General features: G+C 34.4%; 1 protein-coding gene across 6 annotated transcripts; it reads left to right on the top strand.

The window, feature by feature from the left end:
* The first annotated feature begins 23 nt into the window (after positions 1 to 23).
* LOC106877162 (sphingolipid delta(4)-desaturase DES1) lies at positions 24 to 21,418 on the top strand. 6 transcript variants are annotated; one of them, XR_016243572.1, is made up of 5 exons: positions 24 to 165; positions 372 to 476; positions 14,288 to 15,030; positions 16,985 to 20,001; positions 20,068 to 21,418. XR_016243572.1 is itself a non-coding variant. In XM_089359330.1 (4 exons), exons 2-4 carry the CDS (start codon positions 395 to 397, stop codon positions 17,129 to 17,131), a joined length of 972 nt encoding a protein of 323 aa, XP_089215456.1. In that variant the 5' UTR covers positions 24 to 165; positions 372 to 394; the 3' UTR covers positions 17,132 to 21,418. The 6 variants fall into 6 exon arrangements, 2 of the variants coding, with proteins under 2 accessions (XP_089215456.1, XP_014781463.1); XR_016243571.1 differs by having other exon boundaries at positions 16,985 to 20,058; positions 20,122 to 21,418; XR_016243570.1 differs by lacking the exon at positions 24 to 165 and adding an exon at positions 199 to 226.
* Positions 21,419 to 26,778: the final 5,360 nt, after the last annotated feature.

The following is a 26,778-nucleotide window of genomic DNA, read 5'->3' as shown; positions in this document are numbered from 1 at the left end:
GACTGCTTTCTTTCTATGACGCTTATGCTACACAGAAGTCGGAATCTCACTAACAAGACCACGTGACACACGCAGACACACACAAACACAAACACACTCACACATACACAAACTACAGCTAATGAATATTCATGATTTTGTTGCTGCTGCTGCTGCTTTTTGCTGGTAATTATTAACTTGCAGTTTCTTCTGTCCATCACTTAGAATTCATCCATTGAATGTAACGGTTAGTAAATTGAATCCGGCCCTTCTTTGATTAGTATTATTTTAAATTACAACATCTAACATCTGAAAGTTTTCGTTTCTTAGCGCATGAATTTATTTTTTTTCTATTTAACTTCTTTTTTTTTTCTTTCATGAAATTTCACCAGGATTTAGCAGATTCTGAAACACTATGGGTGCCAAAGTTTCTAGGACAGATTTTGAATGGTCTTACACCCAAGAACCACATGCTTCACGAAGAAAAGCAATAATGGGTAAGGAAATATATACGATTACATTATATTTCTCTTAATAAAAAACGCCAAATGGTTCCTCCATCTTCTTTGATGCCCAGACAATGTCAATAGGATGCTGTTCCTGCTTTTATTTCCTCTCCATTACAAATAACTCCCACAAAATCCCTACCAGTTGCTCGACTTAATCCTTTTCTTTCTTATTTGTTTTACTTGTCATTTCTTAATTAAACCGTGTTAACCCACTGTCATTAAGAAATCTGTTATTCAGACACGTTTCATCTTTGTTCTATTTTCCGTATATGGTCGGAGGCTGTTTCCTTCATCTTATTTCTATTCGTTGTCTTTATATATATTTTTTCGATTATGAATTTGTTTTTTTTTTCTTTCATTATAGAGGATTAATTGATCGTTTAAAAAGTATAATTGTAACTCTTTTTTCGCAGTACATATGTTTAACTTGTATGTGTGCGCGTATGTATGTAGCGTGGATATTTGCTGTTACATTTTGTGGAATGTGCCTGTGGGGTGAGTGTCTGTGTGTGTAACTGTTTTTATGATCGTATGTGTGTTTGCACACACTTCACCTTGTGGACTTGTCACACTGCTTGCGATAGATTTTAGCTGTGAAGAAACTAACTGTAAATTAAATACATTTCGGATAATTCCGTTAAATCGGATCTCATCCAGCATATACAATCTACATCGAAGCGAAAAAAATTCTTTTAGCTAAAATCCTTTTAATAGCTTCAATTCTAAAAGTTTAAGATGTTTAATTAAACTTCTAAAGGAGAACTTTATTTCATCTGTGACTGTAATAGCGGTGGAATTTCGGAATAAACACCCACCCATTACTTTTTTCCTCACGAAAATTCCTGTGGTTTCCTATTTGTGATATATCGGGGGTGCAGTTCTCAAACTTTGTGTTTCGAGGTACGCAGCCGGCCGTAACTTTTATTTTTAACCTTTGATTTTTACTTGTTTCATGCTGAAGCACCGCCTTGAATTTTAGTCAAACGAATTAAAAATTTTTTTTGCTTATTCGTAATCCCCGACATCTAAAACGTAGGAATCCGCAAATCTTTTTTTTTTTTTCTCTCTTTAAATGCATTTTTCCAGGAGAGGTGCCATTCTGCATTAGCCCCGAAAACACCTGCCGAAGGTGTCACGCACTGGAACGGAGGCCTGGAATCGTGGTTGGGGAGCAAAACTTAGCCACACCCGCGCTTTTCTCTCAATTTTTTTTTTTTTTTATCTTTTCTAAATTATGTTTTAAGCACTTGTAACGATTAATGACTAGTGAAAAAGGAATTGGCACTTATCATTTTCTGCAGGCTGTCTACGGTTCCTCTTTGAGTTTTGGTTAGATCCCTTTCACTTACATTAATGTGTGTCTGACCTTTTCATCTAGGACTATAAAATTTGATTTGAATACGGTATACAACGAAGAGCCGGTATTTGAAGCTACACGTTTTGCACTTGTCATTGATGAAGTAGCCCAGGAGTTAACCTTATTTTAATTGTGGACCCCTTGAGAGCTATCTTACCATCTGTGGACCCTAACTAACAATGAAACAATTTCGTTATTTTCATAACATAAATTCCAAATACAAATCTTGAAAATTTCAATAAATACAGGTTCCTCTCCTAGTAAACCAAATTTATACATTGGACCCACAGATTACAATTTTTCACTTGTGGACCTCCTTAAAGCTTCCGTGGACACTGGCTAGGAATCCCTAATGTAGCCAAATCTGATGGTATAGAACTCAACATGTAGGTCCCTCGATAATGCAACGTTCGTTGATAATCATCTCAGTCTTTCAGTCGCTTCATAACGAGTAACAACATGCTCTTCTTATCTAACTTGGCTTCAAAACTAAAATCAGCTTTCCGTTTCCAATAATACATTTGATGATTACCAGGAATCAATATCTATAATGTCTTCTTTGTTGTTGATGATTTCTCTTCTAATCAATCAAAATCACTCCTAACACGAGTCATTATCCCAAGACAATAGAGAACACACACACACTCAAAAAGGACTTTTGCAAACATTTTTTCCTGAGTCAAAGATAGATCTTAGGATGTTGTTTCTTGTAGAGAAACAAATGATTTGCATTTCATCTACAATTAATATAATGGGAGATGACCTCCACAATCAATGCTTTTCATTTGTCATCCATTGATAAAGGGCAAAATCTTAATATTCCATCACAACCCTGGGGATATCCTCAGCTCCGAAGAACGGTGCATATCTAAAATAATTTTAGGCACCAAGCGTTGCAAACTCAGTAGCGGTAGATTGCTTAAGACACGCAGAAGTCAACAGCGTAATAAAATATACACTGCTAGAGCTTGGAATTCCCAGCCCTTATGAGTTTTGATTGCAGTGACACGCTCAGACGAAAGGGAATGATATTATTCCATAGAAACAAGGAAAGTATCCATTTTGGGACTCGACCGTCATGGACACAAATTGCTTGATTTTTACATAGTTTAATGTAATGTACACCCAACTTCTGTACTTTTGCATGCAGAGAAAATGAAATGTAACCAATATTGTAATTTATGTGGATATTATCTATTTCAACTGGCAACATATGAAACTAGCAACACTTGTGGAACCTCCACTACCAAGTTCAGGGCCCCGACGGAATAACCCTCTTCCCATACGAGGTTGGCAGTTCCTTTATCTGGGACGCGGCCTGCTGTGACATGGTTTCCGGTCCCAACTTTGCTGCATCGGTCGCACACCCATATATCACTGCCTGTGATGAAGAGAAAGATAGAACAAAATACAAGAGCTTGACCGGCTGCTGCCAATTTGTGGCTGTTGCAATGAATGTTGCTGGCCATTCTCCACAGCAACGCCATTTGTTTTGGGGTGTACAACCTGTTACTTCCCCACCCCCATTTTTTTCTCTGTTTCCTTGGTAAGGTAGTTATGGGTATTTTTTCGCTATAATTTGATATTCTATACTTTAATGTTTTTTCTTTTCTTTTTTTTTTTTCCTTTTTGTAAAAATGTTACTAAAACATCAAATAGTGAAATTTCAGAATTAAGTTGTTGTAGATATTGGCCAAGTCTTGTGAGGTTGTATGTCTGCTTCATTGAATTTAATTGGAACTTGGCAAGCTTGATTTTTTTTTTTTTTTTTTTTTTTTCGCTACAGCCCAAGTATAACTGATTATATTTAATAATCATTATTTGTACAAATTAAGGTGGCAAGCTGCCAGAATCATTAGCCTGCCAGACAAAAATGCCTAATAGTATTTCATCCATCTTTTCATTCTGAGTTCAAATTCCACTGAGACTGACCTTGCTTTTCATCCTTTTAGGGTCCATAAGTACCAGTTGAGCACTGAGGTTGATGTGATCAACTACCCCTACTCCTTCCCCTAAGTTTCAGTCCTTGGGCCTATAGTAGAAAGGAGTATTTGTACAAATTGATTTTGGCAAACAAATCAACCCTACTCCCTGTACTTATTTCCCAAGTCTGGTATTTATTCTATCAGTCTCTTTGCTCAAACCGCTAAGTTATGGGAATGTAAACAAATGCCAGTTGTCAAACAGTGAAAGAGTGTGTGTGATAGACGTTCACACAGTCTCAGTCTTCCAAATTCACTCACAAAGAATTAGTTGGCCTAGGTCTATAGTAGAAGACCCTTGTCCAAAGTGTTGTGCATTGGGACTGAACCCAAAACCATGTGATTGTAAAGCAAGTTTCCTAACCACACAGCTGTGTCTTCTGTGTTTCGTATTTCTTTATGTCCATTGAGAAATACAGTACTAAAATATCAATTTGTCTTACTCCCTTACCGTTAAAGATTCATTCCTCTATCTAAAAAAAAGGTCATTAGCATCACAAAATGACAATTACAGAGATCCAGTATGTTAGTAATTGCACTACTTTCATTTATATCATCTGTGTTACTTAGACTGGCTGAATCTAACAGGTTGTAATGATTAGGTTTGTGTAATTATAACAGAGGGCAGCTGTCAACGGTATATGCTGACACTAAACTAAGCTGACATTTCTCAGAAAATGACACCACTCTGTAGTGCTTACTTGTTTAGATAATATAGTGACATGAATAGTAAACTCATGTATGTATTTTTCCTTCCCCCTAGCTATTTACATATTAAGACAAGAGGGATCCATTTACATGTTCAGAGCAAAATAAAAATGCAGTTTTGGAATATATGCATACATGTTAGTGTATGTAGAGACCATATATGACACGTGATACTACCTAGGAAACTTGCTCACCTTCATTGGTTTCAAGTTGATAGGTCTCTCCATTCTTCTGCAACTTTCACGAGATGTATCATGCTAAACAGGCCGACTAAAAACTGGATGTAACTTGTGCAGAACAGTTAATGATTTGCAAGTCAGACTTGTTATGCTGAGGAAAGTTTCATTTTCATATTGAACATTGCTTCATAAATCAAATTAGTTTATATTAAGGATTTTCTACCTTGTCCCCCAAATCCTGCTTACAGGAAAAGCAATGGTCAAATCAGTTGACTATGTCAAGATTTCTTCATTTTCAGTGAGCTAATAAGCTTTGTCATTTTATTTTGTTATTGTATAGTTACAGATCAGCTCTTATCAGGCAGTCATATAGTACACAGGTAGTTGATTGAATGATTTGGGCTGACTCACAGATCTATTTTTCCATTCACTCTTTGTTTCCACCTGTGAAGCATTGTACATTCTGATAAATGAATACACACACACTCGCTATATATATATATATATATATATATATATATATATATATATATATATATATGGAGATATATATGGAGATATATTTATTTATCAACAGCTATATAAACACACAGACAGCCTGTAACTTGTTTGATAAGTGCCAATAGAATGATGGCACTTATCAAACTAGTTACAGTCTGAAGGTCTGTGTGTTTATATAGCTGTTGATAAATCTTTCTATCTCTCTCTCTCTATCTATCTATCTATATATATACAATTACTACTAGGTTAACTTGCATTGTGACATTCTGTTTGTCAGCTGTTAGAGATTACAATGGTTTTCACTCTTTCAGTGTTGCTCCCAATCAGCAGTATCAAGAAGCAATGATACTGCCAGGGAAAGTCCAGATTCTTTTGGCCTACATTATAACATAATTTTATTTCTACATAGTCATGATGTAACCACCTTAACCATTCAGCATCTAATTTCTTATTGCTATATGGCCCTATGTGGTGAAGGCGCATGGCTCAGTGGTTAGAGCATTAGCCTTTCAATCATGAGGTTATGAGTTCGATTCCCAGGCTGGACTGAGTCTTGTGTTCTTTATTTCATGTTGTTTCAGTTCACTCAGCTGTAGAAATGGTTTGCAATGTCACTGGTGCTAGGCTGTATCAACCTTTGCCTTTCCCTTGGACAACATCAGCAGCATGGAAAGGGGAGACTGATATGCATGAGCGACTGCTGGTCTCCCACAAACGACTTTGCGCAGACTTGTGCCTTGGCAGTGGGAGAGGACTTTCTAGGTGCAATGCTATGGTCATTCATGGCCCAAAGAGGTCTTTATCCTTTTGTGTGGCCCTAATCAAGCCATCTAATGACTAAGCTCAATATGCAACCCTGGAATTCCTTACCTCCGTTTAGTTGGATCTCCTATTGCATGTTCTGACTTGCATTGTTCAATTGTTTGTTGCAGTCTATGTATGTTGTATACTCTCTACTGTTCACTGTCTTTCTGAATGTCTAGACCACAACTGAGACAAGCAAGGTGGACTCAGTCCGAATATTACAGCTGCTATTATTCTTGGCATTAGGAAGGGCATCCAGCTGTAGAAACATTGCCAGATCAGATTAGAGCCTGGTGCAGCCTTCTAGCTCACAAGCCCTCAGTCAAACCATCCAACCCATGTCAGCATGGAAAGTGGACGTTAAATGATGATGATGATTGTAATTGAGGTTGTGTGTTCTTGCTAATAAAGCAGGTGATAGAATGGACATGTGCAACTTTGTTTTTGGATCCAGATTTCTTTGTGATTGATGTAGAGAAATTGTGCAGTAGTGTCTGAAGAGCAGTGGAAAAATGTGAATGAGATATTGTCTTTAGCTAAGAACTTCCTTCCAGGAAGAAAGCATCAGTGATATTTCATTCATGTAAAACCCAAACTCCATAGAGCAGACCTAATCTGGTTGATCAGGGATGACCTGGGGCTAAATTACAACTAACAATCTAGTATAGAGTTATACATACTTTATTCAAGGAGCATCCAACCTCTCCTATTACATTGATTGTGCTATAATATAAAAGCTAAATTATCTGAAGTCATTTGTCTGCCTGCTTTGTTGAAGTTTGAAATTTGATGGAAAATAGCTGGACCAATCCCTTATAAAATTCCCATGTTTAAAGAACTGACTTACACTTAATTATGTAGTAGTAGTAGCTGTAGTATAAAAGCATAATTTACTTCATATGACAATTTCCTATTAAAAATCTAGTACTAGTTTTAACTTGAAGTTTGAAATAATTTTTCTATTGAAGAAAATAAGATATTTTAAAACTTTTAGATATGTTGTATGCCAATAAACGTCCAGAACTTGAATGAATGACATTATTTAGGAAATATGTTTAACTGTCTAAATAAAAGGTTGTATTATGTCACTGATTAAATTGAAAGTATACAGTATTTATATATTTACATAGTTATTGTCATTAACAAACAACATACAGCTTCATAACCAAACTGCTTATTCTATGATACTTGTCTTTGTTCTGTTCCTGTTTCATATCTGTGAGCACCACACACACACGTATACATATAGGTGGAGGCATGACTATGTGGTTGAAAAGCTTATATCTCAAACCATGTGGTCTCAGCAGTCCGTCCTACTTAATGGCACACAGGCAAGTGGACTTGGTAGATGGAAACTGAAAAATGCCTGTCGTGTGTGCATGTGGGTACCCTTGTTGTTTTGACGTGGTTGTAAACAGACAAACTGTCATACAAGCTATATATCCTCATCATATTCATTTAATGTGTTTTCTGAGGCTGGCATGGATTAGACAGGCGCTAGCAAAGCAGAGGACTGCTTCAAGTTTTATTGTCTGCTTTGGCATAGTTTCTTTCGCTGGATGCCCTTCTTAATACCAACTACTTTACAGTGTGTACTGGGTGCATTTTTCATGCTACCAACACTAGTGAGGCCACCAAATAACTTGCATAATTAAGAAAGGAGCAATATTGAGGGATACAGATGTCTTGCTGGAGAGATACATGTCTATCCCAGTCAAAGGAGAGAGATAGAAAAATGTGGTGTGTGTGTATGTTGTATATGATTATTGATAATGTTATCTCATTGTACCCTTTTCTGACATTTACTAATGAGTGGATTCTTTGACACATTTATGTCCTCTCCTTAGCATTATTAGCATTCACATAAATGAAGCATATCTATGCTTCCTAATATTCCCATGTGCACATCTGTGACTGTGTGTGTGCGTGTGTGCGTGTGCGTGCGTGTGTGGTTAGAAAATATTAAGTTGCCTGAATAGCAGTGACGTAACAAATAAGCTGACAATGAAAGTTGCTGTTTGTCAAACTATATATAACAGCTGCTTGTTCAAAAAGCCCAACACATCAATATCTCACAAAAATCTCAGATGATATTTCTGCAATGTACTTATTACTTTTAATAAAGCCAGTAATTCTGTGCATGAAGGTTAGAAACTTGTGTATGAGTTTAGAAAGAAATTATTTTCTGGAGTAATTTCTAGAACAATAGCATTCAAGGAATCCTATTAAAGATAGCGGGATGTGATTTGAAAGAAACTTGTTTGTTATTTTTAGCAAATTATGTAGACTGTATAGAGGCTTTTTTTTTATATAATAGGAAGCTTTTTCTATTTATAAATGTTATATGTATATTAAACTATATAATACTGTAGGTCAGAGACAAACAAAGCCTTCAGCAATTACCTGGGCACTAAATTTTTTAATGATAGACTGGTTGACTGATCACCCAGTCTATCATTGGTTAAGTCTATGGTTAAGGATTAAGGATATGAAATATAAGAATGGACCACTTGTAAAAAGAGGCACAGTCAAGAGCTGAGAAATGGAGTGGGTTAATGTTAGGCTCAGAAATGAAACGGGAAGATTAAGAATCTCGCTTTGCAACCATGTGGTTTTGGGTTCAGTCGCATTGTGCTGCCCAGACTTTAAAAGTAAGTGCTGGGGTTGGTTTGTTTGACTAAATTAGTAATAGGCAGCCTTTTATCAGAAGTGGTTCCCATGAACTATTTCTCATCACCAGGTTCGCCACATTACTAAGAAAAAATTTCAAGTTTGCCATTCAGAAAGTTTCCTATGCTGCAGGTTGTCCGTGACTATTAAACTTGTTGAGACAGAGCCCCAGCATGGCCACAGTTAAATGACTGAAACGAGTAACAGATAAAAGATCTATAATTATGACTATATTTGATAAATCTAGGTATGACCAGATTGGTACTTTAATTATCGTCTAGCTGTATTGGTACTTTAATTATTGTCAGGTCATTAATTTTGTAGCATAATGCAAATGATTTGTGTCTAGTAAAACTTTTATGTATATTTTCAATAAGTGATCATTCACTATTTTTATCTCATTTTGAATTCTGGTAAGTTGTTGGATAACAATGAGACTGGTGGATTCAAACCTTCTCAAACAGTTGAAAAAGCACCCCTATGGATGAAATTTCACTTCAAGACTAATTACATATGGGTGTGACCAGTGTGTGCATGTGTGTCTAGACAAATGTTCAGAATGTTTACAATCTGCTTGCGGCTGTGCTACAACTGGTGACATGTGTTGACATTTCCTGTCAACAACTTGCTAGCTCTGTGCTTTCAACAGTGTCTCTGGAATTAAAAATTACTTACTTGAAAAACAGTTATGAGTTGGTGACAGGAAGAGCATCCAGGTGTAAAAATCCTACTTCAAATACCAGCCTGTCTGACATTTACTAGCATGGAAAAAGACATGCTAAATGAACAAGCATCTAAACCAAATAGATCTAATGACTCGCAAAGAAAGATGAGGGAAGTTTATTCTGACACGCTTTACCCCATCATCACTGCTAACTCGGTGAAATGGAACATTAAAGTAGCAGTATGGATCGATATTTTTGCCTTCAGGTTGACATGAATATCATAACCTCATCAGCACAATTATTTTAGTGTTGTTTTTTCATGTTGGCATGAATTGAACAGGTTGTGCATACAATTTTGTTTTTATGCACCTCATTTGAATAAACATAAATATGTATTAAGAATTGTCAATTGCATCTCAGGAAAGGTTTAAGGTCTCAGCAAAATCCACCTGAACTGTGCAAGTATGGAAAAGTGAAGATATAGGCACAGGAGCGGCTGTGTGGTAAGTAGCTTGCTTGCCAACCAAATGGTTCTGGGTTCAGTCCCACTGCTTAGCACCTTGGGCCAAGTGTCTTCTACTATAGCCTCAGGCCGGCCAAAGCCTTGTGAGGTGATTTGGTAGATGGAAACTGAAAGAAACCCATCATGCACACACACACACACACACACACATATATATTTGTGTGTCTGTATGTCCCCCCAACATTGCTTGGCAACCAATGCTGGTGCATTTACGTTCCTGTAACCTAGTGGTTCAGCAAAAGAGACTGATAGAATAAGTACTAGGCTTACAGAGAATGTTCTGGGGTCGATTTACTCGACTAAAGGCAGTGCTCCAGCATGGCCACAGTCAAATGAGTGAAATAAGTAAAAGAAAAAAATATATATATTTGATGATGATGATATTCAAAATTGTTTTTAATTACCTCCCTGTTTTAGTATCTGTCGTACATATCACTACTTTCTGACATTTGATGGCTGAGCATTCTGTAGTTTGGACGATAACTTGTCTTATTGTTCACTGATATGATTCCTCATGACTGCTGTGCATTATAGTGGCGAGAGACGAGAGTGATTTTTGAGGAGATAATTAGAAAACTTTATCAAATAAAGTGTAGTGTGTTGGTTTTGTTACTCTGGACCTTGTATTGATAATCAGCATAGTTATATTCATGTATTCTTTCTAAAAGAAATCTTAGCAGCTTTAATACAAAATAGGTAGAATACTTAACTGCATGTGGCTTAAAAGACACATTTAAAAATTAGTGCTCAGTTCCATTTTAAAGGATAAGGTGGTCACAGTTGGAATGCATTTGATCATAAATCTGCTCAATAAGGATTGACCCGGGGACAATATACTGTTATCATATTGATGTTATTTCTGTAACATCATCCTCATTTCCTGCAGTTTTATCTAAAAACATGGAGGCTAATTTCAGTAATTAGTGAAACTATAGCACAAATATTTACAATTCTCCTTACTATATTTCTTTTTGTTTTGTTTTATCTCAGAAGAAATAATTTTCGTCATTTACAAATAATTAGCCTGAAAAATAGACATGCTGGGACATGTTATGAAGCTATTTAATTACAGAAATCTTACCTGGGTTTGGAGTGGTGATGATATTGTCTAAGCAGTGAATAGATGTCCTTTAATCTCTATTTCGAGTTTTAATTGAAATGTTGACTGTAAATTCCTAATTTACTGATTGAAGCTGCTTTGATAGCTTTGATTCCATTTAGTATTTGCTTTTATTATTTCTTTCATTAACTCAAGTAAGCTGGTAGAATTGTTAAGTGAGCCAGGCAAAATGCTTAGTGGTATCTCTTCTGATTCTTTACATTTTAGGTTCAAATTCTGCCAATGTTGTCTTTGCATTCCATAATTTTGAGGTCAGTAAAATAAGCATTAATTAAACACTGGGGTTGATGTAATTGACTTACACTTTCCATCATCATCATCTGCTTTCCATGCTGGCAAGGGTTGGACGGTTTGACTAAAAACTAGTAAGCTGGTGGGACTGTACCAGGTTCCAATCTGATTTGGTAAGGTTTCTATGGCTGGATCCCCTTCCTAATGCCAACCACTATGAGAGTATAGTGGGTGCTTTTTATGGCATGGGTGCCATTGACTTGACACCAGCCACAACTACAGTCTCTCTTTCTTTCTCTCTCTCTTTCTCTCTCTCTTTCTCTCTCTCTCTCTTTCTCTCTCTCTCTCTCTCTCTCTCTCTCTTGTTTCTGAGGCCCTGCCTTCCCTCTTGACTAAAAAAATGAAGAAAGGAACAAGCAAAAGCACTTCATGATACCTGTGAGGGGCTCTCTGATGTTTGTTTATGAATATTAATATCAGTCTTTTTTCATTTACCTACAGATAAAAATTAATAAATTTTTACACTTTAATCCCTAATACTAAACACAAATTAGACAATCATGACTGTAGTCCATAGTTTGAATTCAAAGGCTTGGCATAAGCTAGATTGTCTTGTTTATTATGGAGGTTAATTTTTTTTATATAAATCCTACAATTATTGATTGATTCGATGTTTTGAGTCTGTCTCATATATGCAAGAAACCTACTGAAATATCGATTGATTCATTCAATGTGTATGTCTGTCTTCCTTGCTAGCAGGAGTGTGTGTGTGTGTGTGTGTTTGGTTGTAGAAATCAAGCTAAAACTGAGACAGTGAAGTACTATGTGTCCTCCAACCTGTTAGATCCTGTTGCACCGGCCTACTCATGCTAGCATGGAAAGCAAATGTAAATTGATGATGATATATATATATGCATTAGATAGGCCATCATTGGAGTGTTAAGCTTTGAGTTTTCATCCAGACCCATTTATAATGGGCCTGTTTAGTTAGGACAAGTGGATTTGGGCAAAAATAATTATGCCTGTTGAGATTTATCTATAATTTAAACAGAAGCAATTCAAGTAAATTCCTGTTACCCATTTAGCAACTGTGGCACCACGAATGACTATTCAGTTGAAAGCAGTGGTGAGCTGGCAGAGCGGAATCATAAATGTGTTGGAAAATAAGCTTAGCAGCAATCCATCCCCACCCCCTCCCACCCAGTTCTTTATGTTCTAAGTTCAAATTCTGCTGAGGTTCACTACTTTTCATCCTTTCGGGGTTGATGAAATAAATTCCAATTGAGATCTGAGGTCAAGGTAATCGATGTACCCCCTCAAAATTGCTGGCCTTGTTTCAAAATTAGAAAAAAAGAATGTTGAGATTCTCTAGAATGGTTTCATGTTGCCTGCTCTGAGACATATTTGAAACCTGCACTGCAAAACTAATAAAATATTTGGCAATTATTCAACGATTTCACTACTGACACAGGTAGACAATATCTTTTTATAGAATCTATTACAGTTTGGTAGGCTGGGCCGATGAGGTTTAAATATCTATGCCAGGTAATCTGCAGTGCTGGCTATGGGAAATAAACCATCAATACTTATGCTGAGGTGCAAACATTCTGTTGACTTAACTGGTTACACCTTTATAAACCTAGTTTGTTAAAACTTTCTGTACTGCTCGAGTTAAGCTAATAAATGAGAAGCTTGTACTTCAGAGCCTTCATCTATGTTGTTGATAATAAGTAATACCTATAGATATACGAGGGGTGCTGAAAAGTTCCTGGCTTTAAAGATATCATGAAAGGCCTGGTTGGAGTCCTAACCATTCAAGTTTAGAAAAACTGAAGGACTGCTGTGTCTGAGGGAGAATATGTTGAATAAAATCATAATTAACTGATCTTCTTGTATTTTTAATTTTTACTCAACCTCAGGAGCTTTTCAGCACCCCCTCATTTACACAGGTGAGGTATGTCTATGTGGCTAAGAAGCACACCTTGTAATGATATAGTTTTAAGTTCAGTCTAACTGTGTGACACCTTGGACAGGTGTCTTCTTCTTTAGTCCCTGGTCAACCAATGCCTTGGGAGTGAGTTTGCTAGACAGAAATGTGTGGAAGCTGCCTGTATTTGTCACCCCACCACACACACACACACACCATTTTCAACCAGTGTTGGTTTGTTTACATTCCCGTAAATCAGCCAACAGGCCAATAGAGTAAGTACAAGTCCTTAAGTTGATTCGTTATGACTAAAACCCTTCAAGGCAGAGCCCCATCTTGGCTGTAACCCGATACAAAAAAGCAAAAGCTAAGAGATAAGCACACAGCTGTAAATACTTCATTAATGTACCTACAATATAGGATGGATTTGTGAATATAGGAGCAGCTTAGTATTTGGTTAAGGTTTTCCTGAGTATATGTCGATCCAAGTGAAGCCCATATCCTAATTTTCTGAATGAATATATTTCTGTTCTGGATTGGAAAGTTACACAGTATATGTATCACAGGTGGGACTTTGTCTTCCAATGATGGAACTTTTACGTAACAGATGATTTTTGTATCTTGTTTGCACAATTCTTAATGTGAACTTGTGTGTTGAAATTTTTGTATTTTGGGAGGGTCATATCAATTATGAACACATGCACTGACTCTACTGCACTTCTTTATTATTCATTGATTAATTAACTATTTGACCCTTTAGCTTTCAGATTATTTTATCAAATGCATTGCTTATTCACATTGTTTTGAATGATATTGTAGAGTTGTTGTAAGGGGGCCAGATATGACTGGTTTGATTTACTTAATCAATTCAGAGACCTGAAGCTGAAGTGAAGAGAGATCGAGTGAGCATGTCATTGAAGAGGTCAAGAAAAGGACTTTGACAAACTTAATTGATTTTATTAATCAAATGATTAACAAAGCAATCGATTGTTTAAACAGCTAATTGATGAATAATAAGTTAAATAGAATCAGTGTGTGTTTGTTATTGGCATAATGACCCCTAAGATACAATAGAAAAACGATGGCTTTTGTTTAGTTAATTAATGTTTTTTGTTTTTGTTTTTTATTTCAGAGAAACATCCTGAAGTGAAAAAGCTGTTTGGGCCAGATCCACATTTAAAATTCATAGTTTTATGTATGGTAATTATACAGATGATATCAATGTATTTTGTTAAGGACATGGACTGGATGTATATAATAATATTTGCCTACTGTTTTGGCGGTGTCATTAACCATTCAATGTCTTTAGCTATTCATGAAATTGCCCATAATTTGGCTTTTGGAACAAAGTACCCACTGGCAAACAGAGCTTTGGGAATATTCGGCAACTTACCTCTTGGAGTGCCTGTCTCTATCACTTTTAAAAAATATCACCTGGAACATCATCGATTTCAAGGAGAGGATGACATAGATGTAGATATTCCCACCAAATTTGAAGCTAAGTTCTTTAATAGAACATTTACCAAATTTCTCTGGGTGGTTTTACAGCCATTGTTTTACACAATACGGCCATTTTTCATTCGTCCTAAGTCTTTGGAACTTTTGGAATTAATCAATATATTTGTACAGTTTAGCTTTGATGCTGTAGTGTTTTATTTCTTGGGTATAAAACCTATTGTGTACATGATTGCTGGAACGCTTTTGGCAACTGGACTACATCCAATGGCTGGGCATTTTATATCTGAGCATTACATGTTCAAGAAAGGATACGAAACCTACTCTTATTATGGGTGTCTCAACGCAATTACCTTCAATGTTGGTTTTCACAATGAGCATCACGATTTCCCTTATGTTGCTGGAAGTAAACTGCCTGCGGTAAGATTTATTTTGTTTAATTCTGTTCAAAATAACTTTATTCATTGCTATGCATATTCAGTTGTAGCTTACAAATCAGAAATTATAGTCTTTTCACCAACTCTGATATATCTTGAAAATGTTGATGGAGTTTGATAGATTGACACAATGCAGATGTTTTCTTTGACCTATTTAGAAGTTGAAAGCAAATGGGTTATAAAAAGATGCACACAATTTTGAAAATTCAGTGCATTTTCTTTTATGCTATCTTTAAAGGTTTTTCTTTTAGTGTGAGTAAACTTTCACAGAAATTTAGTACAAGTTGTGATAATGAAACTGAAATGTTTCATGTAAAGAATAACTAATTAACATTTGTAAAAACTGAAATAGCAGCTGCTGTATGTTTTAATAAGTTAATTGTGAATTTTTTTTTTTTTGCCCCGTTGATGTTACACCTAGTGCTATGATGCAATACAGATGAAAATTTTATATAGGCACATATGTTGGGTGGTGTGGCACCTTGGGCAAGTGTCTTTTATTGTCCTGGACCATCCAAAGCTTTGCGAGTAGATTTGGTAGACAGTAACTGAAAGCAGCATGTTATGTGTGTTATGTTTGTCCCCCACGACCACTTGACAACTGGTATTAGGTCTCTATAACTTAGTGGTTCAGCGAAAGAGAATCATAGAATACATACCAAGCTTTAAAAAAAATAAATGCTGAAACAAGTAAAAGATAATGTACACTGTTTATATTCTTTTCTACTCTAGGCACAAGGCCTGAAATTTTGGGAGAGTGGGGTAGTCAATTAGATCGACCGCAGTACGCAACTGGTACTTAATTTATCAACCCCGAAAGGATGAAAGGCAAAGTCGACCTCGGCGGAATTTGAACTCAGAACGTAAAGACAGACGAAATGCCGCTAAGCATTTCACCTGGCGTGCTAACGTTTCTGCCAGCCTGCCACCCTGTATATTATAATCAGACTGGTGTCCTCCTCTTGATTGTTGCTTTCACTATTTTATTTCTGGATGTATGTTTAGTGCAACACCTGATGATAATCAGTGATCAGACTGAACAAGACATTGTACCATCACCATTTAACATTCATTTCCTATGCTGACATGGGTTAGATGGTTCAACAGGAACTGGTAAATGAGAAGACTGCACCAAGCTCCAATGCACCAGATCCCTTTCCTAATGCCAACCACTTTACAGTGTCTGCTAAGTATTTTTTATGTGGCAGTGACAGTAGTGAGGTTACCAGGTTACTCACAAGACAAGACCCCTCAACTGAGGGGGGCAGCATAATATCAAGGTGGTGTGTGGCTTTATGCCAGGTGATATGTGGTTAAAGTATGATAGGGGAACAGAAATAGGTGTCTAGCCGCAAAGGAAATACATGATTACCTCTGTTGGAAATACCTTCATATCTAACGATGAGCTTAATAATCTGAAATATATTAGGCCAATTATTTTAAAATTAAACAATCAGGAAAAATATATGGGAAACTGAAATAAGTAAATTTACCTTTATAGTAATGCAAATGTTAATATTGCTGTCTTTGATACCAACTGCCTGACACTGTTGATTTATATTACTGTATTTTATGGCCTATAAGATGCACCTTTTTTTACCCAAAAATGGCTTTAAAAATCTCCCTGCATCCAATGCACTCAATGTAGGTATGTATGTTTACAAAACATGTGCTGCCATCTATTGGTGAATAATCACCTATGGTATGTTTATATTGAATGTGGATGCATTAAATTGCTTATAATTACCGGTAATAACAAAGTTATACAGGTAAGTGGAGGAGTTAAAACATTATTTTAGTGGTAATTTTTTTTTACAATATATATATATAAATAAATATATACACACACATACATACATGTGTGTTTATTTTGTTTCTAGTGCCTATTTTCATCAATGATTTAAAACTTATTTTCTGTTTTTGTTTTTTTTTTCCAGCTCCGTAAAATGGCACCAGAGTTTTATGACAACCTACCATGTCACACCTCTTGGGTGAGGGTGATTTACGATTTCATATTTGATCCTGACATTGGACCATATTCAAGAATAAAGCGTTCTACAAAGCCTTTCAAATCTTCCAAGTAATTAGGAATGCTGTGTGGGTTTTTGTTTTTTTACCATTGAAAAATATATTAAAAATTTGTTTGAATTTTTAATTACTCATAATTGTAATTTTTGTTTTGCATTACTGGAATTCTGTACCTCAATTTTATTAATTTTATAAATCACATTATTACTAAGGTAACAAGCTGGCAGCCATTAGTATGCTGGGCGAAATGCTTAGCAGCATTTTGTTCTTCTTTACATTCTGAGTTCAAATTACACCAAGGTCTACTTTGCCTTTCATCCTTCCAGGGTCAATAAAATAAATACCGGTTGAACACTGGGGTTGATGTAATCAACTTACCTCCTCCTGTGAACTTGCTGCCCTTGTGGCAAAATTTAAATCCATTGTTATTATTATGATTATTTTTATTATTCAAGATGCTTCTTTTGCTGTTATTTTCTAAAAACATGATTATATCTATCAGTTTACAAATTCCTGGCAAAATTTCTACACATCTCTTCTGATACTGTTATATTAAGTAATAATACTTTTCTCTAATATCAAGCTATTGATTCTGTGACATTGCCATCTTACATGACTTTAGTGCTTCAAGAGAAGTAGTGGAGTGACAAGTGTCTAGCTATGTTACCTTATGTTCCGAGTTCAAATCCCACCGAGATGAATTTTGTCCTTCTTCCTGTTAAAGGTTAGTAAAATTAGTATCAATGAGGTACTGGGCCTGATGTAATTGGTCATACTCCTCTGAAAAAATGTGGCCTTGTGTTCACATTATAATTGGCTAAGCTGGCAGAATTGTTAGCGCACTGGACGAAATGCTTAGCAGTATTTCATCTGCTGCTACGTTCTGAGTTCAAATTCCGCCAAGGTTGACTTTGCGTTTCATCCTTTTGGGGTTGATTAAGTAAGTACCAACTTAATCCCTTAATCAACTTAATCCCTTCCCCAAATTTGAGGCCTTGTGCTTCCAGTAGAAAGGATTATTATTATTATTAAGGCGGTGAGCTGGGATAATTGTTAGCTGCATTTCATCCCTCTTTGTGTTCTGAGTTCAAATTCTGCCGACGTCAACTTTACCTTTCATCCTTTCGGGGTCAATAAAATAAGTACCAGTTGAACACTGGAGTTGATTTAATCGACTTATACTCTCCCCTGAAATTGCTGGCCTTGTGCCAAAATTTGAACTTATTACTATTATTGAAAGAAATTGGGTCGGACTTGTTTGTCAGTAATTACTTTCTTACAGAAGTACTTATTTTTAAATACATTAATGTGTGTGTGCGTGTGCGTGTGTGTGTGTGTGTGTGTTCATATACATATGTGTGATATATGATGTATGTCTATTTTGATTAATGTATGAAAAAAATGAAGTACCTAGCTTATAAGTATTCAGCCACCTTTGGTTTGGGATGGGGTTATCAGATGGAATTTATGATATTGTTAGCATTGATTTCAATTAAGGATAACATAGCTGAGTTGTAAGATGATATCCAAATTAGGGGGGGGGGCTTTTTTCTCTTTCTTTCTTTTTTACTACAAATGTCAGTCTTGCGATAATTTCTAGTCATAGATTATTTGAATCAAATATCGCCTTCTAACTTCAACAATGTCGTTAGAACATTTTTGTTTCCACCTCTACAATTTTTGGTAGAATGATCAAAAATGTCCCAAATGACTCCACTCTTTTGAGTTGAGATATAATTTAATGACTAATTTGTTATATATGTTTATCCAAAAGAAAATTCAAATTTTTGTCCCAAATTATTTTGGTTATTTTAAAGAACAAACTAACAATATCTTGTGCTATGATTCTTTTTAAAAATTTAGTTCATCTGATGCCTCATGAAGGATTAATCAGTATTATACTGTAAAAAAAAATGACATGTTTTTGGAGAATAATTCTATTTTTCATTTGATAAAAATGTAGCTTATAATTTAAACTTAAGTTCATGAAACTTAATTTTTCATTATATTTTGCTAACGTTACACACAAACTTCAAACTATTCAGATCTTCCATGATGTTGAATGATAAAAAAATATTGTCAGTGCTAAATAAAATAAATTGAAATTTTTTATCACCCCCCCCCCCATGAATTTTGCTTGTTTCTCTTGTGCATTACTTATTTGCTATCTGTTTGTGTCAAAACTTGCAATCAACCTACTTCATGTTATCCTCAAAATTGCTATGTCCTTCCCCTTTATTCTTTTCAATATAATGGATGCAATTTTCTTTGATCTTTTTGGTCTAAATAATAATGTTTTCTTTTTTCCTTTGAATTTCTCATGTGACATGACTGTGTGGTTCAGTCCCACTGTGTGGCACTTTGAGCAATTGTCTTATATAACCCTGGGCCAGCCAAAGCCTCCTGGATGGATCTGGTAGACAGAAACTGAAAGACGCCATCGTGTGTGTGTGTGTGTGTCCACCCTTATCTAGACATCATATGATGGTCATAAACGAGCATCATTGTCATACAAGTAATATTGTTCATTTCTAGTCTTCTGAAAAATGTCTAGCTATGGAAAAATATTACCTTGTCTGGAAATGAGTGAGGGATGGTGACAGGAAGGGCATCTGGCTGTAGAAAATCAGCTTCGATAAAATTCCATCTGAACCATGGAAAAGTGGAGATAAAATGAGACGAGAAATTTGAAAGTAGCACAAATTTTTTTTCAAATGATTTTTAATATCTTGCCGTAAATATACCTTCTGTCTATATTTTGCAGTATTTTTCATGTGCAGTTTCAGCCGTTATGTGATAATTAGATTTGTTTCTAACAAACATCTGACTGAATAGTAATCAGATCACTATTCCTAACAAATATCTCATTGGTTCTTATGTGATTACATTGAAGAGCAGTATCGTTACTGAAATTAAAATTCTAAAAGCTTTTGTTAACCACTATTGGTCTCATGTTCCCAACCAACACCAAATACACTGAGTTGTTCAAAAGTTTTTGTTAACCACTCTTGGTCTCATGTTCCCAACCAACACCAAATACACTGAGTTGTTCAATTTAGACTGAAATCTTACTGTACAAATAATTAGGCAAGATTTCAGAAGGTAAAATAAATTATATTTTTATGTGAGAATATTTTATATTAAAAAAAAATATTTCCAAACACCAACTTAATATATCAATAAAAAAAATTTAACAACTTATTTTGTTTTACTGAACTCCTCCAGATTTTCAGTTGTTTTTTTTTAATTGAATCATGTTTTTCCGTTAAAACATGGTTATGAAAAGGACTTTTTTGAACCAATTTTTCCTGAAGCAAAGTACTGGCAATCTCCTCATTTTTGTATTTAACTTCAAAATGAAATTTATTTGGTTAAGTAACTAGCTACATTAAAAAATTTAGAAAAAAATCTAAATGCATCTGTAAATTACTTAAATTGATGATTTTGCAGTATCTGTATCAAATCATTCTTATAATAAACGCATCTTTTATTGATTGAGTTAAAAATAAGTTACCCTCTAGTAGCACGAACTTATGAGCAAAAGTGTTTCAGCTGTAGTCATTCTTGTTTCATGGCCAATATCAGTGACTACTTTGTTCTACATATTCTCCTTTATGAATTGTCAACATAGGGCAAGTTTCTTTAACTACATTACTAATGTTTTTAGAAAACCTCTCAAATCTTACTTTTTGTTTTCATTAAACTTTGATTTGATTTTTTTTTTTTTAATGCATAAATCTTTTGATAATCTCGGCTCTTATTCAGAATTGTTGGAAATATCAATATTTAGATAAATATAGAACTTTTCACAAATTCTGTTCAAATTAAAATCTAATATTTGTTGTATTAAAAATATAAATTATAATGTAAAACGAAAGACTTTTAATTTAATCAAAGTTATATTTTCTTTAACCTTTCCATTTTCCTCAAATTCTTTAATTTTTATTTTAAAATTCCTTTGTGTAAGGAAGAAATGACATGGATCTTCCAAGACATGCTTTAAGTTTCTGTTTCCATGTACCATAATAAAAAAAAATTTCAAGATATGAAAACTGTTTTCAATTGTAAGATATGTATTTTTGTTTTTCTAATAAATTTTCTAGTCATGAAATTCCTAACAATATCCTGGATTTATGAGTGCTTTAAAGATCCTTGAAAATTTTTTAATATCTTTGAAAAATACCAAAAGTAGTTCAATTAATCCAGATGCTTCAATCAAACTACTGCACTATTTTTGTTTATTCAGTCATCTATTAAATTCTGTTTATTTATTCTATTCTGATTTTACTGGAATAAAATTGATATATAATTCTGCAATAAAAGAAAGTTAAATAATCCTCTAATTAGCTTCTATTTTGTTGCTTTTCTTTGATATTCTGATTTAAATTTTTATTTATTTATTTTGTTGGAATTAAAAAAGAATTGTTATTTTTGTCCTTTCTGAAATCTGTAAGAGAAGAAATTAATATTCAATGCCTGTTCTGTATTTGGTAGCTGTTGAACCTCCGTCTCATTTTTAAATCATTAATTACATTTGATTTCCATGTGCTTTTTGTTTTAAATCTGTTTTGGGGCTCAAACAGAAAGCTTGAGTGCTTATTTCTTTTGCAATGTAGCAATCTAAGACTTGGTTTGATTTTAGCTCCTTTGTAGGGCCTCAGTGCTTTATAATTAAATTATGCAGTAATGCATGAGGCTTACAGTTTAAATTTAATGCAGTTAGTTTGAAGGGTTATCCTCTTCCAAATTTTGCTAGTATAGATATCTATCGACATAATTATACAGTCTACCATTTTTTTCTTATTTATCAAAGATGAGTCTCAGTTTTCATAAGATGGTACCTGTTTGAGATGATGCTTTTTTCCTCTTCTCCAGATTCATATATTTCTACTTCAGTTGTACCACTAAATCAACTTAATATCTATTTAATTTTGTCATGATACTTTGCTATATATTTTAGTTTTAGATATAATTTTATGAAAACTGTGTTTCATAACTATATGCTCTTTAAATTACCTATCATGTTCAACTAACAAACACCACTTTTGTGTTGTCTATGATTTAAATAGCATTCAGTAAAAGCAGAGTTAACCAATCAGTATTCTATGAATTGAATCAAATTAAAAATTTCTTTGTAATAAAATCAGCACATTGAAAAGGAATGATAATAAAATTTAGTCTAATTTCAAATTTAAATGTCGTAATCTATAATTAGTTAGTGAACCAAGGACAGGTCATATTGGATGTTTTCCTCTCTGTTGACTATGGCTTGACAGCACATGCAATGCACACTTCTTGCTGGGTTCTTGCCATAGTTTTATTGAAGTCATACCAGCTACATTTAACTCTTAATAAACTTATTCCTTTGGCTTTTTTATGCTTGAAGTATGTTTTTAATTTAGATATACTAATAAAAATAGTATTATACTAACTTGAAATTCTTTTTATGAAAGAATAACAGGAAGTTTGAAATTATCATTTTAATAAATTCTGGTCTTGCGTAACATTGTTGAGTGCTGCTCAATGTTACATAAGACCAGAATTTAGATATAATAGCCCCAAAGCCTTCATTGCAAAATTTCAAATCAATTTCTTCCTAAAGTTTCTTAAATATTTGTCCTAGTAAGATAATATCTCACAAGTATCTCAGCAAAAATATGGCTACTGAGATAAGAACCAAGAATTCCCATGGTAATGCTATGTCAGTGTTGATATATATTATGGTGAAAACCAAACATTAGATATGAAATAGTTGTTGGTTTCAGCCAGGTGTGGAGAATCTCTTGCGAAGTAGCTAAGTACTTGTGGAGCTTATCTTTTGAAACAAATATTAAATCTTTAATTTTATAACTGTATATAATAAATGAATGTTTGGGTGCTAAGACAAACATTTTTTTTTCATATTGGTTTTTAGGGATTTGCTGCAGGCCATTTTAATTTCAATACAGGTGAAGTGTAATGCAGCAAACTGGCAGAAACGTTAGCATGCCAGGTGAAATGCTTAGCATTTTACATTCTGAGTTCAAATTCCGCCGAGTTCAACTTTGCCTTTCATCCTTTCGGGAACAATAAATTAAGTACCAGTTGTGTACTGGAGTCAGTGTAATTGACTGGGATCCTCCCCCAAAATTTCAGGCCTTGTGCCTAGAGTAGAAAAGAATACAGGTGAAGTATTCCATACTTCTAATTTCAAGTTAACTCCTCTTTTTTCTAACAGGAAAAGAAATGTTTTACTGTATCGAGTTACAAAGTCCTAACGATTTAAGATTTCAGAAAAAAATGCCAGAGTAAGGGTGTAAATACCAAGAAAGGGACTAATAAGCATCTGGAGATGCAACACTGGTAGCTTAGTAGATTCTAGAAACTCGGCCATCAATGTTTCAATATCAATTTGGCATCGTCTGTCTTTATGTTCTGAGTTCAGATTCCACCGAGATCGACTTTGCCTTTTGTCCTTTTGGGGTTGATAAATTAAGTACCAGTGAAACACTGGGGTCGATGTAATCAACTATCCCCCTCCCCCGAAATGTCAGGCCTTGTACATATAGTAGAAAAGAATATTAATTTTACATCCAAGAAAATCATAGCAAATTCTGAACAGAAGTTTTTTTTTAATTAATTAATTGTATACTTTCAGCTTTATTTTCTACTCATTTAACAAATTTTTTTTTGATTTTGCAATAACTTGTTTCAATCTCTTCATCTTAGCTTTCATTTTCAAGAAATGTTTGTCACATATTTCCACACCATTAGACTGAATAAGCAATGCAGGTTTCTTGCATAACTGCTATTATGAATCTAGTTACAACTTGACAGATCTCTTATTGTCTGTATTGAAATATTGAACTGGTTTCATCATGCCATAATCTTTTTGAATATCAGATGTTGATGGTGATGGGTCTCATCCAATTTTGACCCCTGTAAATGTTTGTAGTTTTCTAATAAGACTACCATAGAGAGAAAAGTCAATTTCCTGTTCATCATCTTTCATCCAGTGATCCTCATATTTATTATAAACTACCATGCAATGGTCTTTGTTTTGTGTGTGTGTGTGTGTGTGTATTTCTCCATTCCTCTGTGAAAGTCAGGTATATCTTACCATCTACTTTAAAATAACTTGTCACAGATTCCTGCACTAATCTATTATGCTTTGATTACTCTTTTGTGTCTATTGATAGCAAGCCATTTCAAATAATACAAAATCAACATTTTTTAAACAATTTCTGTTCTAAAAATATGGCATCCTTTATTGGATAGGATAAAAAACAAAAATAGATTTACTTCATTTTGTATTATTAATGGTTTGGTGGGTTTGTTTTTAAAAATTAAGCTTGCTTTTGTTACACTAACAGGTACAGAGATGTCATCATTGTAAATATCCAGCCAGCTCTCAGAAAAAATAGAAAAAAATAAACTTGCTTTCAAAATACTTTTTATTTTATTTTATTTTTTTTGTGGAAAGTTGTACTTTAAAAGTACTAAGATACCTAAAAGATACTACAAACTTTGTACTTTATCCATTGAATATAATTTACAAAAGTCAACGTGTAGGGTTTTTTTTTCTTCTTCTCTACACCATCTGACTTATAAATATCTGCAAGTATTTAAAAAATTGTTTTGTTTTTTAACTGTATGATCAAAGAAAAACCGGTGAAAAAAAACAAAGTATATTCACATTATTGGAAATATATATATATATCTTTTTTTTCAGTTTATTCGCCATTAATTAAGTTGTCTCCTTTTTTTTTTTTTTTTTAAATTAAATTTTACCACAAGAACTTGCTGTTTGGGTCTTGTGAGTTTATCACATTCTTAACTTTGTAACCTCATCCACACTATTTCAATCAGCATATTATGTGATTATCTTCAGATATGTCCATATATATATATATATATATATATATCCTTTAGCTAAAAAATGAAGTACTTGTATTTGTAACGCAAGATTTCAGTTTTCTTAGGTGATATGTAAAGAACATTGAAACCTTGCATTAGACATAAATTCAATTCTAATGGGAAATTATGTTTAAGTATGACATTTATGCAATCAGATAAAAATATAGTAATTGGTAGGAACACAAAAATTTGGTTAAAAGCCCAGAAAACCCAAACTATACCAGCAGTATCTTGTTTTAAAAATTATGTTATTACTATTATTTCTTTGTATCTTTCCTGCTTCCTGAAATTGATTTATTTTTATACTTCATTCTTAAATTTGTGAATTTTTTTTTTTAATGTAAATTTCTATTCATTTTGAATTTTATTGAAAATTCATAATTAAAGGAATAAAATCAGAAACTAAGCTTCGTTTTAATTTCTTTCAAAAAATTTTATTCTTTTACTGTTTTCAGTTATTTGTGTATTGCCATGCTGGAGTACCGGCTTCAAGGAATTGCTCAAACATATGCTGGTGCAACATCATGAAGAATTTTTAGTCAAATGAACTGACCCCAATACTTACATATAATTTTTTTTGTTTGTTTTTTGTTAAGCCTGACACTTTTTCTATCAGTCTTTTTTGTTGAACTGCTAAGTTTCTGGGACATAAACACCCTGGTACTAGTTGTCAAATGGTGATGGGAGAGACAAACATAGACACAAAGACACCGACGCACGCGCACACACACACACACAAGGATCTTTCGGTTTCTATCTACCACATCCACTTCACAAAGGCTCTGAGGCTATAGTAGAAGACACTTGCCCAAGGTGCCTCGCAGTAGGACTGAACCAGGAACTGTGTGGTTGGGAAGCAAGCGTCTTACCACACAGCCATACCTGAATAAGATACAGAACTGTTTGTTTGATATTCTGTGGTGCAATTGTACATTTTAAGGTTGTCAGAGATTAGGTTGTCCTATCTTCATTCAAATATCTTTTCAAGGTCTCTGTTCAAGGGGGTAATGTAAATATGGTGCGAGATATTTATTATAAGGTTACAGAAGATTAAAGCGGAATGAGAGATAATATCATTTATTTATGAGTGGTGAAGTGGCAGAATTGTCACTGGGTGGAATGTGTAGTTGTTTTTCTTCTGGTTCCTTATGTTCTGAGTTCAAATGCAACTGAGACTGACTTTATTTTTCATCCTTTCAGAGTTGATAAAATAAGTACCAGTTGAGCAATTGGGAAGTGGTATAGCTAAGAGGGGAGAAAGACCACTGCCCTCAAGGATATTTGGCACAATTTCGTTTTGGCTCGACTTCTATAAACATACTTCTTGGTAATTTCCATGAGCACATGTTGTCTTGGCAACTGTCAGCTGTGTGCTTGTTCTATTTGATGTATTGAAGTGGAAAGAGGAAGCTAATGGGTTGTTATTCCCTCAGCATACATATTACAATAATATAAACAAAAAACTAAACACCCTGTGCACACTAACACAGTATTTCACTAAATAATGGTCTCAGATTTTGGCACAAGGCCAGCACGTTCAGGAGAGAAGGTAAATCAATTACATTGACCTAGTTCTCAACTGACACTTCTTTTATCAACCCCGAAGGAATGAAAGGCAAAGTCAACCTAGGTGGAATTTGAACTCAGAATGTAAAGACTGGTGAAATGCCGTTAAGCATGCTAACAATTCTGCCAGCTCGCCCACTTAATATCGCTAAATAGTGAAAACATGTCACCGTTCCTAAGAAAACCATTATGCATTTGCAGAAGATGAGATAATTCAGCAACAAGATTGTGTGAAAACAAA

Source organism: Octopus bimaculoides, chromosome 11, assembly GCF_046866305.1.
Source record: "Octopus bimaculoides isolate indiv1 chromosome 11, ASM4686630v1, whole genome shotgun sequence".
Classification (NCBI taxonomy): Eukaryota; Metazoa; Mollusca; class Cephalopoda; order Octopoda; family Octopodidae; genus Octopus; species Octopus bimaculoides.
Note: the sequence above shows the minus strand (reverse complement) of the source record. Positions and strands in the feature narration are given on the sequence as shown.

Bases quoted from the DNA above. Each gene is read 5' to 3' on its own strand.
- LOC106877162 (XM_089359330.1), top strand. From the start codon at position 395: ATGGGTGCCAAAGTTTCTAGGACAGATTTTGAATGGTCTTACACCCAA. The intron at 477-14,287 runs GTAAGGAAATAT...TTTTTATTTCAG, and splicing joins ACGAAGAAAAGCAATAATGG to AGAAACATCCTGAAGTGAAA. The intron at 15,031-16,984 runs GTAAGATTTATT...TTTTTTTTCCAG, and splicing joins CTGGAAGTAAACTGCCTGCG to CTCCGTAAAATGGCACCAGA.